Source organism: Anguilla anguilla, chromosome 16 (genome assembly GCF_013347855.1).
Source record: "Anguilla anguilla isolate fAngAng1 chromosome 16, fAngAng1.pri, whole genome shotgun sequence".
NCBI classification, from domain to species: domain Eukaryota; kingdom Metazoa; phylum Chordata; class Actinopteri; order Anguilliformes; family Anguillidae; genus Anguilla; species Anguilla anguilla.
In genome coordinates, this window is record NC_049216.1 from 18943787 (window position 1) to 18961960 (window position 18174).

General features: G+C 46.2%; 1 protein-coding gene across 1 annotated transcript in view; it reads right to left on the bottom strand.

Annotated features, from left to right (window-relative positions):
• smad6b (SMAD family member 6b) overlaps nt 1-18174 on the bottom strand; it is a 30038-nt gene that overhangs the window by 9292 nt on the left and 2572 nt on the right. Inside the window, exons 2-3 of the mRNA XM_035396867.1 lie at nt 15035-15091; nt 13976-14053 (exon numbers count right to left, since the gene is read on the bottom strand). Of these exons, the coding sequence (XP_035252758.1) occupies nt 13976-14053; nt 15035-15091 (135 nt within the window). The remainder of the gene's footprint in view (nt 1-13975; nt 14054-15034; nt 15092-18174) is intronic.

An 18174-nucleotide genomic window follows, 5' to 3' on the forward strand; every position in this document is an offset into this window, starting at 1 on the left:
AACTTACTAACAGGCTGCATTTAGGCTGGCGTCTCAGCTATCTCTGCCATCAAAGGCTGCTTTATCAGCCAGACGTACACACTGGGGCTCCAGTTTATATATATGGATTTTTTCCTTGGAGTCCTGCTTCCTGTGCTGCAGCTGTGCGGTGGAGAGACGGGCACAGCAGCACAGAGAGATGGGGGGGTGGGGTGGGGGGGGGGGGTGTTCAGCACAGGTCCCACTTACATTCCATGGAACCTTCATGAGTTTAACGAAAAGGACCCATCACACTTTGAACGATAAACTATTACACATAACACATGAATATTTTCAGCCCTGCTTTCCTTCTCTCTCTCTCTCTCTCTCTCTCTCCCCCTCTCTCTCCCTTTTTCTTTCTAAAGAACTAATGAGACAAAGTGGGGATGGCAGATAGTTAAAAGAATCCATAAATTAAATCAATAAACAAGAGAGGGTTTAAAAAGCACAGGAAGTTCTTTCCTAACAAGATTAATGAGGAGGGAGTCGAGTCGTTTGTTCTCCCCTCTGAAGGAGCGAGGAGCCGGGCCGCGGAGAGCGCTCGCTCCGGAGGGAGAGTCCACGTGGCCGAACCTCCTCAAAGCGTGTCCTCCACGGGTCCCGTGCGTGCGAGGAGGGGAGCCGGACGAGCAGGGGGGGTGTCCGCGACATAGCGCACCTACACAGGGTCCTGCCTGCACATGCGTGCCACGCAGCCGGCATAGCGCACCTACACAGGGTCCTGCCTGCGCATGCGTGGCAGAAGGCGCAGTTTGCTCACCTACACAGGGTCCTGCCTGTGCATGGGTGGCAGAAGGCGCAGTTTGCTCACCTACACAGGGTCCTGCCTGCGCATGGGTGGCAGAAGGCGCAGTTTGCTCACCTACACAGGGGTCTTATGTGCAGCTTTTGCGTTTGTGCACAGAACCCTATCTCCGTGCAGACAAGTTTGCGTGCAGCACTTCTGCGCAAGATTCTACTGGTGTGGACAATGTGCAGGGCACTAACTGCATGGACAATAGCATGTGTACTGTGCATGCACAGGACCTATCTGCATAGACAATAGCATGTGTACTGTGCATGCACAGGACCTATCTGCATGGACAATAGCATGTGTACTCTGCATGCACAGGACCTATCTGCATGGACAATAGCATGTGTACTCTGCATGCACAGGACCTGTATGGAAGGCAACATATGCAGTATTTCTGCGCAAAACTCTGATCAGTAGAGACACTAGCATGTACAAGCGCCTCTCTGTCCGTCCACCCCGACTAAGTGTGGGAATACACACACACACATACTCCTGTGCATACTCTTATCAGCAATCTGTCACTGTCTGCCCTTTCAACATCGGCCACATCCACACCATCAATCGCCATTTTAAACATTCACAGGGTATGGAAAACAAAACACATGCAATCTTCACAAAAGCATGCTTTCTGTGTGTGCTTCATGCCAAGACACGTACACTTCAAACACCCACACTTGCATGTAAACACCCACACATGCACACACACACACACACACACACACACTGCTCAGCGCTACATGCAGGGAATTATGTCTCTTTGCTGGTTCACACTGCTCTGGCTATTCTTAACCCCAGTGACTTCAGTATGAATGCTGGAGTGGCTGCAATAATCTTTCTATATACATGGACACACACACACACACACACACGCACACACGCACACACCTATAGTGGAACTGACATATCTGATGGTTTCAGAAGTGGGGATCGAGCAGGAGAGCGGTAAAATGGAACTGGGAATCTCAAACAAATCCTATAATTCACCCAAGAGTAATTTTGGAGGATTTTAGGGAGGGAGAGGGGGCATGTTTGGCATAGGCAGGGGCTCTGGCAGTACCCTTCCCTGTACAGACAGCAGCCAGCCAGGGGAAGGGGAAGAGGTTCTGCTTCACAGGACTCCCCAAAGAGGTTCACCCCAGCCCCCGCCAGGACAGCGTGCTGAATGTGGGGGTGGCATTGGGCCAGTGGGTTGGGCAGTTGCGATGGGAGAGACCCTGCACATTCCTGGACACCCCCACCCCCCCAAATTTCCTACTCCGGCCAGGACGGTGGGGGAAGGGGCTGCTAACAGATTCTGATTCCTCTCTTCCCAATTCTGCTCCCCTCTCTTTCTCTCACCCTCTCGTTCTCCATCTCCACCCCCTTTCTTTTCATCTCTAATCAATCTTCTACTTTCTCTCACTATCTCTCCCCCCACCTCTCTCCCTCTCTCTGTCATCATATGTACCGTTCTCTAACTTGCTACTTTCTCACTTCTCCACGATCCTCTCACTCTTTCTCATCCAATGCCTTCTTTGTCACCCCAATCTCTCAAGAGTCCCACACTACCCACAGCAAAACCAGAACCGGCAAAAGAAGACGCAAGAATGCAAGATTTGCCTTCATTATATGAATGCCATGACTGTTCTTACAACCAAAAGTGCTTAATTTCGTGGACAAAATTAAATTAAAACTACCCTGGGTCTTTCAGACAATGGCAAGGATGTGGTTTCAGCTGAAGGATCACCAGAACCTATATTTATTGAGACTTGTTTGTGTCACAATAATTTAAGATGAAAGCCTGTGTATTCTGTTACCCTACCCCCTGAAGCGGAGCTGTCATGACGGACGTGGCTGCTGTTTAAATACTGTGGGGCTATTGATTCAGCCCTGTCAGGAAGACGTTGATGTCAGGGTTCCGTTTCCATCGCTGAGTAACCCACACTCCCTCTCTCACAACCAGCCCTGAGAGCGACTACCTAAAACAAACCTAAAGCAAGCGCCTTTCCTCTCAAAAGTCTTGTTTTTTCTTAAGATCGTCATTAAAAATGCAAAAAGCAAAACATTTCCAATAATTCAAAAAGCCGATCCCTGTCAACATCTGCAAAGAATCTTTAGGTTAAAGTGAATGGCAGGATTTCATTAAGCAAATTGCGAGTTGGCAGAAACTCTGAGGGAAAGAAGAAAAAGCCACAGCCAGTCCTATAATTTAAACCTTATTTTAAAATGCGACAGGCTGACTGCACAAACTGTGCGGCAGAGCTTTAGGGGAAAAAAAACACATAAATAAATAATAAATGAACACAACATCGACACACCTAAAGGGGACCTTCATTTCTTGTCCGTAGACCACAGCGTTCTCACTAATTGCTCTGGTGCTGCGAGATTTCCCGTTCCCATTCATGCACTGAAAAGCTCTGAAAAACTCTGCGTTGTCGCTTGTAATTAAATTTTCAGAGAATGTCTGAACCATGGAAAATGTGGCGATGTTCTGGAATAGTACGTATCCAGTAGTTTTTTTCCCTGACGTTTAGGGCACTTCACAAAGCCCTCCTTGTATTTTTTTTAAAGAGGTTCCTCGAATTCAAACTCTAACCAACCAAACACAAATAAGGTGATTTTTTTTCTTTGCCCGACTAAACGTGTCAACGTCAACAAACACACGAGTGTGGGGCAACCCGGTCCTCAGAGCGGGGCATGGGAGGGAACGTAACGCAAAACACCACAAAGGGAGGGGAAGCTAGCGGAGAGCGCTTTCACACTGCGTTACGGAAACTTTGAGGATTGAGGTGAAAGAGAGAGCATGGGTGACGCCTTTGGAGCTGCCCAAGCCACAGGAAGTGGACCGTACAGACACACGGCACAGTGGCACCATCCCCCGGCCTGCTGACCGGACCCTGTGCGGAAGTGGGCAGTACAGACACACGGCACAGTGGCACCATCCCCCGGCATGCTGACCGGACCCTGTGCGGAAGTGGACACACGGCACAGTGGCACCGTCCCCCGGCGTGCTGACCGGACCCTGTGCGGAAGTGGACAGTACAGACACACGGCACAGTGGCACCATCCCCCGGCCTGCTGACCGGACCCTGTGCGGAAGTGGACACACGGCACAGCGGCACCACCCCCCGGCATGCTGACCGGACCCTGTGCGGAAGTGGACACACGGCACAGTGGCACCATCCCCCGGCATGCTGACCGGACCCTGTGCGGAAGTGGACACACGGCACAGTGGCACCGTCCCCCGGCATGCTGACCGGACGCTGTGCGGAAGTGGACCGTACCGACGCACGGCACAGTGGCACCGTCCCCCAGGCTCCCGCTGTGTGTGTCCTTACGGAGACGCCGGATGGCATGGGCCTCCGCAGATAATCCAGGCACCGCATTCTGGGACGACAAGAATGCGACGGCTATTCTGCGTTTTAAAAATACTAACGGCGATATGTTCAAACACAACTGCCAATGCCTCCCCTGGGAGGAAGGGGGAGGTTGGGGGAGGGCAGAAACATTCTTAAATCTATTTTAACCCAGCAATCAAACCACAGGTCTGCTCTGTCCCTGGCCAGAGCCGCATTTCTGGGGTTTATAACTGCGGGTGAACCGGTCAGGAAATAAAAACAATATCAACAACAGGCCCATCTTCCCCGACCTCACCCTGGCCCCCATCCCCACCGTACGCCCCTCCCAGCCCAGCGGGAAGGGTGCCCTTCCAGGGGCGCGCTCAAACGGCGTATCGTTCCCCTCCTCACAGGCTTCAAGATGAAGCCGCGTTACAACACAAAACTAACAGTTGGAAATTCCATCCATTTTTAATGGCGTTCCTCTCTGGTTATTTGTTGCTGTAACCCCGTGGCCTGCGCTGAATGAATGGTGCTATTGGAGGAGTCCAGCGCTGCAGCGTAGAGGGAGAGAGGAGAGGGAGTCACCAGGGACCGACCCCCCTACCCCTTCCACACACACGCAAACACACACAAACACACGCGTGCGCACACACAAACACACACACACACCCACGTACTCACACCACAGCAGTCTATCCCAGAATACACTGCAGGATGACCTCACTCACATTGTTCATGAAAAAAAAAAACAGAAAGAAATTCATGCTATGCCAAAGCAATAATTCCACATACTGTGTTTTTGAACTGAAGTGCACTATTTCTACGGCTGACGTGTACTTCTTCCCCTGATGCTTTTGTGAGATGTTCCGTTTTGGTCACCTCAGAAGTAAGGCTTCTGAGGTAAAGGCATTCTTAATCAATCCCAGAGCTTGACGAGTGGGTCTGATGTTTGGCCACTGGGTGTGATCTACTCGCTTTACAATGCTGGCCACCAGTCATAGCTACCATGTGCTATGAGTAATTCTCACACTTCCACTGAATCTTTGAGACTATCAGTTGGACAAATTAACTTATAAACAGAGCTCAGGGCTGTACACAGAATGAATTTAGAGGCGATTAAAAAGAACCGTGAGCCAGGCGTGTGTCAGCGAGATATTTATCCTTTTTGTACACCCAGAACAACCCTGAAGCCCTTAAAGGAACACCTGTCCAACATCTGGCCATGTACCTACCCATATATCACACATACAGTGTATATACGAGCATACAGAGACAATATCCCCTCCTTCACCAGAGACACAGGGCAGCAAATTCACAAGGGAACGCTGCCACTGTCAACAGGTGAAGGCAGAGCCAGATAAGGTTACCAAGTGTTAAAAACAAACACACCGCTTAACAGCTCCAACTCTGTTGACTTTGCTGGTGTTTCATTCGCTTTCTTCAGGGTACGAAAGATAAGGTGTTTTTTTAATTTTTTGTTCGCCAGGGAAAAGGCCGTGCCTCCTCTGCAAGTCCAGCACCTCGGCACTCCATGAGCAGGGAGACACAGGTATGGAACGGCCCAGTCAGGAGCCATGTTGGGACACATTCAGGGGAATCCCGCCGCTACTCGTCGCTAACTAGCAGATCTTTCACAGGTCACATAGATTTTTCATAAATCCTTCATAGACCACCTATAGACCACCTGTGGAAGATCGCTGATGGGTCCCAATAGCAGCCGCTAACCAGAAACAGCAATCAACTTCAACTGCAGTCCATGCGACTCCACAGTCTGCCAAGCACGGTATGCCACAGTATCGCAGGCACAAAAGGAACGTGGGACAAACTAATCAAGCTAATACAGCCAAATGTTCAAGCAAAATATGTGTTATGCGTAGAGTATCTGCAACTTATTCATCCCCCACTAAAAAATCAAAACAATTAATAGCACAATGTGAGCCCTACAAGTTAATTCCAAACATAAGCCGAGAGACTGATCCAGTGCCTCACAGTGACAAAACCATAGAAATAGCAGACGCCTTGAAACCCTTACAATACTCTCTACAACCAGGAGGAAAAATAAAAAGATCCCAATCTTGTACCTGTAGTGATCTGATTTCAGTCCTCCTCAATGATACCAGCTGCATTCACGCAGGTTTATGCATATACACACGCGCACATGCGTGCACACACACACACATACACACACATACACACTCTGTATGTGCATTATTTTATGTGCATTATATAAGAAAAACAGAAAGAGAATGGCATTGAGTGGAATGCAGCTCTATAAGCTGCTCTGATTGGACAGAACACACACAACGGGGAGGGCAGTAGGGGAGGGGGGGGGGGATAGTACACAGCCCATCTCAGCAGCTCCTCCAGAATTAGAGTAGCTGGCCCTAATTTCAAAATTGTATCCCCCCTCCCCCAATGCCATCAAAGAGGCAATTCACTGGCTCGCATCGCCACCGAAAACTGGGCAGGTTTTTAAAACAGGATGTTTGGCGGAGGCCTCTTTCCCCTCAAATAAACAATCCACAAAACCTGATTTTCTGAGGCTGGGTGGAAGTACTCGAGTCACATTATTTCCACATCCTGTATCCTGGAGCAACCAGCACCCCCACCCCCCTTTCCCCACAATCCCCGGAGTGTGGCCGGGCAAGCGCTGGGCTGCGGTGGAAACTGGAGTCCGCATGCCAGGGGTCCCGGAGAGAAGGGTCAGGCTCACACTAGCAGGGGGGCTACGACTGCCACTCGTACAGCTGTCAAGTCATCATATATACCCGCACACACAACACGGAATAACACAGCGCCTGAAACTAAACAGCACGCATTTACTCGTCAAAAAATAATTCTAAAAAGAAGAAGATTTTCATTTTTAAATCAACCATGAATTAAAGTAATCACTTTATTTTTTGGAAATAAAAATATATAATTCATTCTGAACGATAATATATATTTTCAGATCTACTACGTGCATTATCATTATAGTTAAGAAACACATTCAGAGAGTATCAGGGTCCTTCTAATCAGTATCTAATGTGGGGTTAGACCGGCATGTTTTGATTGCACAGTTGCATGCCCTCAAAGTACCTTTCATGTAAGACTGAGATGTGGGTACAGCCTGGCAGGCAAATGAACCGGTCATGTTTCATTGTGTGTGTGTGAGCCACTGTGTCACTAGCTCATGAAAAAAAGTGGCAAAACACCCTTGTTGTGAAACTGTGTGTGTAATGCGGAACACAAACTCTCAAGTCAGATGTGAAAACAAACAAGTTTTTTGAATGAGATTTAACAAAAGAAGGTCTATTAAAATCCGCTAAAGTTCACAGTGCTGTTGCCCCAAGCAAACTAAAAAGGAAAGGGGGTTGAGGGGGGAGGTTATGGGGGCATGTGGAACTGTCACATTCATGCTTTTTCACCAAAAAATCTGTTTTCAACTTCTGCCACAGTTATGCTGACTTTGGATCCTGCCTGTCCTCCCACAGCTCCACTGCAGAAAGCAGAACCCTTGGGCCCCCAGCGGCGTCAGACCTCCAGGTCAATATCCTGTGACAATGCTGGCGCAAGTCACATGACGGCAGGGACGCCGCGGAGACTGCGGCTCCCTCACCAAACGGCAGGAGCGACTTGGCGCTATCAGATTCAATCCCCACCGCGCCTACCGGTGCTCTTTCCTCAGAGGGAAATGGAACTGAACTTTGATTCTGAGCCATAACCTCAACCTCTCTGTTTTACCGACCTTGAATCTTTCCATGACTTACATCCACCTTTCCTGCTTTCTCATAACAGTGAAGGAAGGAGGGATAAAATACGACAATCCGGGTGCTCGTAGTTCTTTTCGGCAACAGCGAAACACTGGAGATAACTACAAGTTACCAACAAGTTATTGATTTTGCTTGTACTAAGCACACTATTCAGAAATTATGGTTTTATGTATATTTTAAATATATAGTTTTAGTTGATCTACTTTTGCATCCTCTTGACAATTAGGGTGACGAAGAATGCACTACTGATTCCTTTGTTTGCCGGCCAAATGAAAAGAATGCATTTCTGCACAAATTGGATTTATACTGAGGCAAAAAATGCAGGTTATTATCGTCTAGCAAATGGAAACCAGACCTACAGACTCCTTCCTGATGGCTGGGAGTGGGGGGCTTTCTGGGAAGGTTTTACCCTCACCACAAAGGGAGAGAAAGAGTGAGAGAAAGAATGAGAGATAGAGATAGAGAGAGAGGAGACAAAAATTTTCTAAAAGAATATTCTACTGGGGTTTTATGGGAGGTAGTTCTATGTAAAATAGTTTTCAGACCCTACATTCTTCTGAAACACTTGCTCTTCACACATTAGTATCAAGCATCTCTACAACCGGTACTGCAGGTGATGGTAGGAGAGAGACTGCTGGACTCTGCACAACCCCAGAGTCTCTGCCCCTGAAAAAACATGAATCTTGAGCTGCATAGCTGGTCACGTCAATTTAAATAAATAGATGAACACGTGAAAAAGAGCAGCACATCTTTACTGATAACCCCTTCATCACCACAGCCTGCGGGGACCTGACTCCTGACCTATGACCTGCAGATCCTCCAGTCAGAGGCCACGTCCTTCCACACTTTCTCTAGCCCCCCCCTCTTTCTGCACCTCTGCCCACCCCCCCATAAACTGCACAGGGCCCAACCACTGCAGCATACAGCGCCCAAGCATCTTTGACTTCTGCCCAACATTGCAATCTCAGAGAGCACACATATATATATATAGCACATACACATATCTAAATCTTGAGAAGAATGGTTTCTGTCTTTTTTCTCATTTACAGTATTTTGGTAAAATAACAGATGGCTAACTTGTACCACTTTCTGAATTATCCTGCAGGTACACACAAAGACCCAATGCCTGGGAGTATGTTTGCCACCCTAACCCCAACTCTTACAGCATCAATCTTAAAAGCTAACTGTGACCTTCTCTGCCCTTCATTAATGACTTAAATGAATGCCTTGTATGAAAAGGGGATTTTGCTTGTTAATTTTTGTAAAAAATCTTTAAAAAATCTTATTCCTTTATCTATTTATTTATTTATTTTATTTATTTAAAAACTCGGTCCTTGCTTGCAAAGCTCACAAAAGGCTGAGTGTGTCCACCTTTCAAAGCCCCCAGGGTGTCACTGGGGTCCCCCTTATCTCCACATCCTCCCTCAGACACAAATTCCCAAATTCCAGCCAGTCCCAGATGCATTAGCCTTCTTTCCCGTGAATGAGCCTGACCTTAAGGACAAACAGCAAAGTCCTGAATGTGAAGTTTCACAAAACCAGAGGCAGGCTTCTTAAGCCTCCTGAGCTCTCACAGAGCTACCACTGCAGGCGCTAACACAGGGAAGAGTCCAGCAATGAGAGGGAGGGTGACAAAGGGAGAGAAAAAGGTAGAAGGAAAGGGGGAGAACTGGGAGGACAGAGGGAGCATGCAACGTGGGCCAGTGTCCAGTTGGATCACGTTTCCCTCATTAACGGATGTTTCTCGAGAGTATGCTACTGAACTGAAGAAGTGTCAACAAAGGAGAGTTGTGTAGGTATTCTTCACTGCTGCACACAGTGGCGTGGGGAATCGCAATGTACCGAAGTTTCAACTGCCATCTGCACAGACTCTACAGGCACAACTACGCATCAAAAGAATTTCTGAAAAATGTATAAAATATTGTGGTTAGCTGGAAGCAATGTACTAGAAATGAACATATGGTAAGTACAGAAAACATTTTGCTCCTTGAGCTATGATGGGTTTCCCATTCTGTTTATTCAAATAAATTCCAGCTGCAAGTTATATGATACACAGAAGACACACAGATTATGAAATGTTCAAGTTAAGGAAGTGTCCAACTGCTGAGGCCCACTTTACTGTGCTATCCTCTAAGGTAAAGACACACCTTTAAAACGGGACCATTTGAATACCTGCACAAGCCTGTGTGTGTGCGCGAAATAACAGAGGAATGAATAAGGACACGCTGCTCGCTGTCAACCCTACATAAAATATGAAACCACGGAAACCCTGCCACACAGAGTACAGCAGCAACCAGAAAAACACTATATCATGGACGGGAAAAATGATACTACACCTACAGGCATAATGGGTATAGGCATGTATGTATCTATGTATGCATGTATGCATATATGTATGTCTTTCTTTAGTTAATATTCTGCTTCATGTTCAGAGCTAATTGTGACAGATCATGAGATTAATTTCATTGACAAATAAGATCGTCTGCACTGCCTTGTGGTTTCTTGTTAATTAATTGTTTAAATTTTATAATTATCATCGAATAATCATGGGCTGGCAGCCCTGACTCTCTGCTGTCTCACCGCTACATGAGTGCAGTGCAGTAACAGCTGTAAAGCGTTTACAACTCCCTCTTTTCACTCTGCTTCTCAGACCAGGAGTATTGCCTGCACGTCATCAAAGAGTGAAAAAGAAAGGAAAAAACTTGCAGAGCTCACAGGCTCAGTGTGCGAGGGGAAGAAAAACATGCTCACAAAAAGCTGCCCCTCTGCCTCTCACCCAGTCATTCAGGAAGCAATGAGATCCACTTCAGAGCGCAATATTCTCATCTCCAATGGGCCGCATCATGGCAGCGAGGAAACAGGTGTGCGGCCAGTCGTGTGTGGCAGACACACTCAGTCGCAGTCATACACAGGCGCACACACAGGCGCACAAAGACGTATGCTGCCACACTCTAATACGCACACGCACGCACACACACACACGCACACTCATGCACACATACATACAGGCACACACACATACGCGCACACACATACACACACACACACGCACACACCCACACACACATACACACACACACCAGAGACACATACAGAAGTACTGTAACTGAAAAGAAAGACGTAAACATACATACTAATACTACAGTGCGCAAGTTGCACTCAGATTTTGCTGGGGATTAGCTTAAATCTGAGAACTTACCTTAGACTGGTTTTAATACTCAGATCAGTGAGGATCACATATCACAGGGCCTTTCTCTGATGCATAAAAACAGAACGGTCAGCTTGCTAACCACTGCCATACATCCCATAATGCACTGCTATGTCATTAAGGTAGCAGTCCTTGCTTCACCTGGTACCCAAAAGCAGTTGAAGATAAAAGGCTCCTAACTTTTTCTCAGTACCCTAATGCAAGAGATCATCCTATTACTTTTTGTAACATCACCTATTACCCTGTTCCTTAAATCTTAAAAAGTTCCAAGTTCCCTTCAAGTAATAGAAAAAAAGCTAATCCACCAACCCGACCAGTTCAAATGCGTTCATCAGCCATTGTTTGACAGAGAAGAGGAATGTTCAGACAGGGGTATTACTGTAGCCCAGGGCTGCTATCTGCTGCTGCACATTTGGCTAACCCCCACATGCCCCCAAGCCCTGCTTTTAAGAGCTTAACTAGTTCCTGCTTGGGGTGGGGGTGTGGGAGTGTGGAGGACCACACATACAACTCCTGTTAAATTGATCTTTTCTTTCCAAACACTTAACCAGGCGGGAGGGGGCCAGGGGGGTGGGAGAATTCAGCTCCCTTGGTTCCCTTGTATGGTTCAGCACTTTGGGCTAAATAAGATAATCGGGCCAACTGCATTACCCAGATTTCAGGCAAACAAGACAGGCTGTATGAGAATGCGCTCTCTATGAAAGAGCACTGACCTGTATGCACCATGTTCCCCAGTTGTAGAAAAGGTTCTCCCACTTACGGGAGGAATCACAGCTACACACGCCCCTATCCAACAACAACAAAGAACTCCTCCATAACAACAACATTTTTGAGGGCCACCAGGACATCTATTTTTCTTGGTTAAATGAATTATCAGGAGTCTTCTGCAAATCTCAATCTGCAACTATCCTACAATGGCTGTCTCTTCTAACGACTGGTTGGCTAATCTAAACCACACAATAACTCTGTGGCTGTCATTTAAAATGGCTGTGAGGTGAGTCACTGCAGGACTTTGACATCCTCCCACCCAGAAAGGGAAAATGGGCTTGTCGTGCGGGTATGAGAAACGGGTACACAAGCGATAGCGGGATCAGGACCTGGGAACATAAAGTTTGAGCATGACGTGTCCACCCTCCACCTCTCCTCGTCTGCTTCCTGTGAGGGAGCGGCAGCAATTTTGGCATTATCGTAAGGGAGGAGAGCCGCCCAGAAGAGTCAGAAAGCCAGCCAGTCACTTCAGAGGTCAGGGGCCTGTAAATGATGTTCCCCTGCCTATCGCCACACCAGGGGCCCTACGCAGCCTCATTTACAGAGGCTGCATTTCCTCTGCACGTAACTTTGATCCTGACCATATATAAACATGGTTCCAATTTCATAAGAGAGGAGTGCTTTACTGCACCTCCATTCACAGCTAAGGTTCCTCCAGGCCCCTTCTCCGTCCCCAGCCTGGTTGGAGGCCGTCTGGAAACAGAGATTTGAGGAGTGGGGGGTCGGGGGTGGGTTATGTGGATCTTATTACAGTGTGAGCCCACTCAAACATTTTTTCAAAAGAAAAAAGCAGCCAAGGAGAAACTAGCTGTGGTCACTCCTCATGCCACACTTCCCTCTCTAGCCCCTTCACAAAGAAACCTTTATCACCCCATGGCTTGTAGACATCTTAATGGGTTTTAATCTGGCGAGGCAAAGACCGACTCAAAAATAAAAACAAATTAAGCACAAAGTCTGCCCATTTATCCAAACACGCTGAACAGCAACCAATGAACCGCTGCACTAGGGAGAATTAGATTAGCTGCTCAACTCTAGCCCCGGTATTAATACTTTCTGTACCGGCCAGACCACTGAAATGCCAGGCATACACCCAGGAAAGGTGGCCAGTCATAATTTACACAATAGCTTGAACAATAAACATGACATCATGCACAATAATAAGCCTCCCTGCCCTTATAGATCCACATTTGAGATACTGTAACAATGTTGATTAAAAAGGTGGTCAGAGACCTGAAAGCTGCCAGGGCTTTGTAGAGCTTCATAAGTGAGCCGTACTTATGGATGATCTCTACGTCTGCCCCTGGACACCCAATGAAATTCTACTAACAGTGAGTAGGCTATGCCATTTACGCGCAGAGCAGCAGATCCCTGTATGTTCTTCTGGGCCCCTGCAGGGGGAGCTCTACCTCAGCGTGCCTCCTCATTGTTGGGGAGGCTCTGCTCCTCACCTTTTGTCCCCATACCGAGCGCTGCTTTCCTACCTGCCCCTGTTCATTACACCTGCCTGGGGCGCTGCACAGACTAAACGGCACCAATCGCCCTAACCAGTATGGCCCTCGGCACGCTACCCACACAGTCCTCTCTCAGATCTGAGCGCCAGATAGCCGGGAAGTGAGATAAGAGGGGAGAGTCATGCTGCTCAGGGTGATTCACTGGCCCCTTTGATTCAGGCAGGGGTCTGAAACTGAAAACAGCATGCACGCACCGAGCACAAGGGCAATAAAGGAGACCTTGCTGTTGTTTAAACTTACTGACCGATAATTTTTCACTGCCGCCAGTCAGATCTTGGCACAAGCACACCGAGCAAAGGATTAATATCTAGATGGAGCGAGGCAATGCACGCTCACATGTATTAACACTTATCTTTTAATGTCGGCGGTTTCTGTCATGTGACACAAGGCGGACTCTTCTGAGTACCCACTGAACTCAGGGATGAACTTAGGAAGTTACGGCAAACCAAATGAACAAAGCTGATATAAACCACAACATAACCCATATTCCAGTGTGTTATACTGCGCTGTGCATCAAAACTGGGCCCAGCGCAGTGGGCCGTTCGAACCTGGAGCGCTGCCGATGGACCTGGGAGGGCTATGCGCTTTCTAGAGCGAGCACTCACCTGAGAAGGGCCCTGGTGTGGCATTCGGGGAGCTGGAGGCCTCAGTTTCAGTGTAAGACAATGTTGAATCTGACAGATCTGCAAAAGGGAAAAAAACAGGACGATCACTGTTTGGGCTTTCACAGGGCCTTCATTAGTCACCACATTCTTCTGATGTCTGGTGCTGTGGTCTAAAACTGTGCACTGCCCACTGTGCAACACCTGATCACAGACCCATAAACTAAGAACTGGAATAATAGATTTAATGTCTGCAGTTGAAGAAGTATCACTTGAACAGAAGTCTGGCATTAACCATGGCACTTCCCATAATCCACTAATGTGATATTTCCTGATATATCTGCAGTCCACTATAATGTATTTTACATCACCAAGTCATGTTTCCCTGAGAGGTACGGCCCAGCTTGGTTTGTGTTGCCTGTTGGTGTATGTCATACCGGGATAGGAACCCATCAGTGGCTTTTAACAGACCATGCCCTATGTCTGCCCCCAAAGAAGGTCAGCACTGCCCAGCTGCAGCATGGACACAAACCGCACCAATATCAAAAGTGCTCAGTGAGTCAAGCAGCGCAACACTGTGGTTCTTATGCCCCACACCACAGATAACCCAGCCTGTGCACCTCCAATGCATCCAAACACAGCGGTTCTACAACATGCTGTCTCTGCACTGTGCAGTCTCAAATCTGCACAGCACCAGGGTCCCCAGTTTCATTAGTGTACCCATAACGCAGAATTTCTCTACATATTCTACATCAGTACACAGCAAAATCTTCCATTTTAAATCAGCTCTAACAAGAGTACATTTTAACCGGATACAACACGTTATCATTTTGGACTCAGAAAAACAACGTTAAGCATTAAATAATCACTGAATATTTTGATTGTGGAAACATCTTTCCTCCCCTCTCACTGAAACGGGCGGCTACAGCATGTTTCTAAAAAACTGCTGATGAACATGAATTTATTGAGAAGGTCAGACAGTAAGTTCCTTTTCAAACCTCTTCATTTCCTGTCTGAAGGTGGAGACAGTGATGGGAAATGTAGTGCACATTGCCGACTTACCCAGTGGCTTGAGTTCTTCAGTGGGGGAGAGCCTTGAGTAGGGTGGTGGAGGTGACTCTGAAACACAGAACATTCATTAGACAGGTTCTTTTGGACTCCTCTGTTTCTTTCAGCAAAGACCAGTCACCACACTACCATGGACCAGAAAGCCTCCTTCCCACTTAAAAAAAAAAAGTATCAATCTCACTTTTGAATATAGAGCTCATGTCAAAAGCTGGCAGCAGATTTAATTGAAGATAAGTGGCCAGAGTCTGGAGAACAGCAGAGTATCCGAAAACCACAACCCCAACCCAACACATCTCCATAACTCTGGAGCTGTGGGACGCGCACGCGGCAGCCAGGGCGTGCCGGCTCCCCTGGAGGCCAGGGGATCAGGTTTGGAAGGGTCTGCGGGAGCAGGGTGCCGGGGCGGTGACCGGCGGCAGAACCCCGAGACTCAGACTTTAATAAACACCACGGCGGCTCTGCCCTCCGCCTCCTAACTGCTCAAATGAATACGAAGGCAGCGTAAACGACTGGGAGCGACTGCAGTGCTCAGCGTTTCAGTGATTGCCATGTTCGCGTCTTAAACTGAAGACTTTTTTATCTGGAATTTTTGGGAAAGAGTGGATTACCGTAATGCCATTTCAGGAGCCAGCTTCTGACTAAAATAGTGGTTTAACAATTTTAATCCACAAAGGCTAGACTTAAATGTGAGCGGTAGGGAGGTAAAGAAGTTCACCAGTGCGACAGAGAAGCATGAGGAAATGTTGGGTGAAATAAAAGGCCCGGCCACCACCACACTTCCAAAACTGTTTGAGACTCGCTCAATTATTAAATAAAGAATGTAGAGTAGAGCAAATATAAACTCATTTCATTTCTGTTCTAGACTGGAAGTTTTGCTCCCCCCAGGGGAAAAGATAAATTACAAATACATTTCTGGAAAAAGCAGAACATATTTAGTACCTGGCATCCACATTAATTTTTCATCACAAGAGGTCATAACATTCAGCCTACATTACATCATGCTGTTTTGTCATCTACCAAGAAAAGGAAGTGGCCCTTCATTTGTTTATACTCTTGAAGACATGCAAAAAGAGCTATTATATATTAAACAATACAAGCTAAAGCTAATTGTATTGCTTCTTTATTATTACTCTAGAAACAGCGTCAAATTGATGTTCTTTTGAATATTTCGGCAACAAATTAGATTACAAACAAATGAAATGGCCTGGTGATTTCTGAAATATAGGCTATATTCACATGTTTCAGCTGATGGTGTAGTGGACCTGGGGAAATCATTAATTATTCTTCTATCTTTGTTGGTTGTTTTATCTCTGGTTGGTTTTCTGGATAATAAAATTCAGTATTCCCTCAAAATGCAAATATTCAAAAGCAAATATATGTAGCAGGCCAGCTTCTTTCACGAAGTAATACTGCAAATGATATATGACCTTTAAGATACACTTCCTGCCAAGTTAATGATTTGGAGGTTGAGTCCCCCACAGAGACCCCCTGACTTTACAAAGTTAGGTACTAAACATATTTTATATGTTGCTTACACATGCCAAAATTCTAAATAAAATAAAAATATAATAAAAACACAAATATGTGAAAACATAGCATTTTCCAAGTTTAGGATTACAATGAAATATTTTTAAACACAGTCCCAAGCATACAGTTTGTATGTGTATGCACAAAAGTATTTTCATTGCTGCACTTACAAACTTCCAAATTGTTTTGTTGTTGTTAATAAAAAAACGAGTTTTGTTTAAAAATGAATTGCTAATGGTCTAAAAACAGGCAGACGTTAGGACAGCAAACTTCCAAAGCACGCAACGAATTTGCCGAAAGGAAAAAGGTTTTTGAAAGGAAAAGAGGAAAATGAAAACAGAGCTGTAGCGGGTTCTTTAAGAGTGGCGGCAGTAATGCCAGGATCCTAACTCAGTCACTCAGATACACAGCTAGTCAGTCTGGCGCCAGCATTATGCAAACTGTATATTATCACCGCTCCTTCACCTAAATAGCACGAGGGGACCTCCTTAGGAAAAAGGGCTTTTAAAGCGCAACTTGAAACTGATCTCATTTCAAAGGCATAATGCCTGCCTAAATAAAAGAAGAATAAAAAGGTTTTGTCTATCTAAATCCCTGTTCTCTTCGCCTAGTCGTGCACTGTCTTTTCCCGACTGTGGTTTAACTCCTATTTACTTGTCAAGATTTAGCGATCAACAAAATAAAGTGGAGGGCGCTGTCTGTCTGTTACATTTAAATATTAAACAAAGTGCGTGCGCACGCTCGTGTGTTTACTGGATGGAGGGTTCCTTAGAAAAGGAAATGACCGACATAAATTTACTTTTAAAAATTAAGGTTTTATTAGTTTAATAGTAACCGAACACTAAGTGTTACTCATTTCATATAATTTTCTTTCTAATACCATGACCGCTCCGTGACAAGCCGTCTAATTCTAATGTCCTTCAAGAAACAGGTTAGAGTACATTTTTGGTTATCAACTGCCGAAGGTCATTGTTAGCCATAGGAGACAAGATTAGACTGTAATGTGTATCGACATAACAGTATTCTTTTGCATTAAGATGTGGCGGGAATGTTTTAGCGTTTCTCTTTCTGTGAGACAATGTGTTAGTAAATGTATTATATTGTTTAAAAGGGGGAAACGGCCAGCTGTACAGAAAACAAAATGTTGAAGAGTTTCCCACGTTTACACTATCGGTTTTGTCATCGTGAATTCCAGGCTTTGAAGTGCGTGTCACGGCCAACTAGCTCCTGTGAACATGGGGGCTATGGAAAGATCAAACCACCGCGCCAGCTTAAGAAGATAGAAATACTAAAGCTCGCATCTTCACACGCGATTTCGCACGTGGTCCCCGGGGTTAGCGGGGCCAACCGGTCCAACTTCACAGACGCCATGGAACCAGTTGACCAGCTATTGAGAATAGAAGGTTGTTTTACAGATTTACACAAATTATCTTAAAGACTCAAAGCACTAAGGTCCAATGTGTATAGCCTGTGTGGAATATAGGCCTATTTGAAGTGGTCTATGGGACTAATGATTTCAAAAGTTATATAGGCTAGCTCAACGTACTGTGAAACAGTTGCTTGCAGTATTACAAATCATGGCCTAGTTTTGTCCACACACACACACT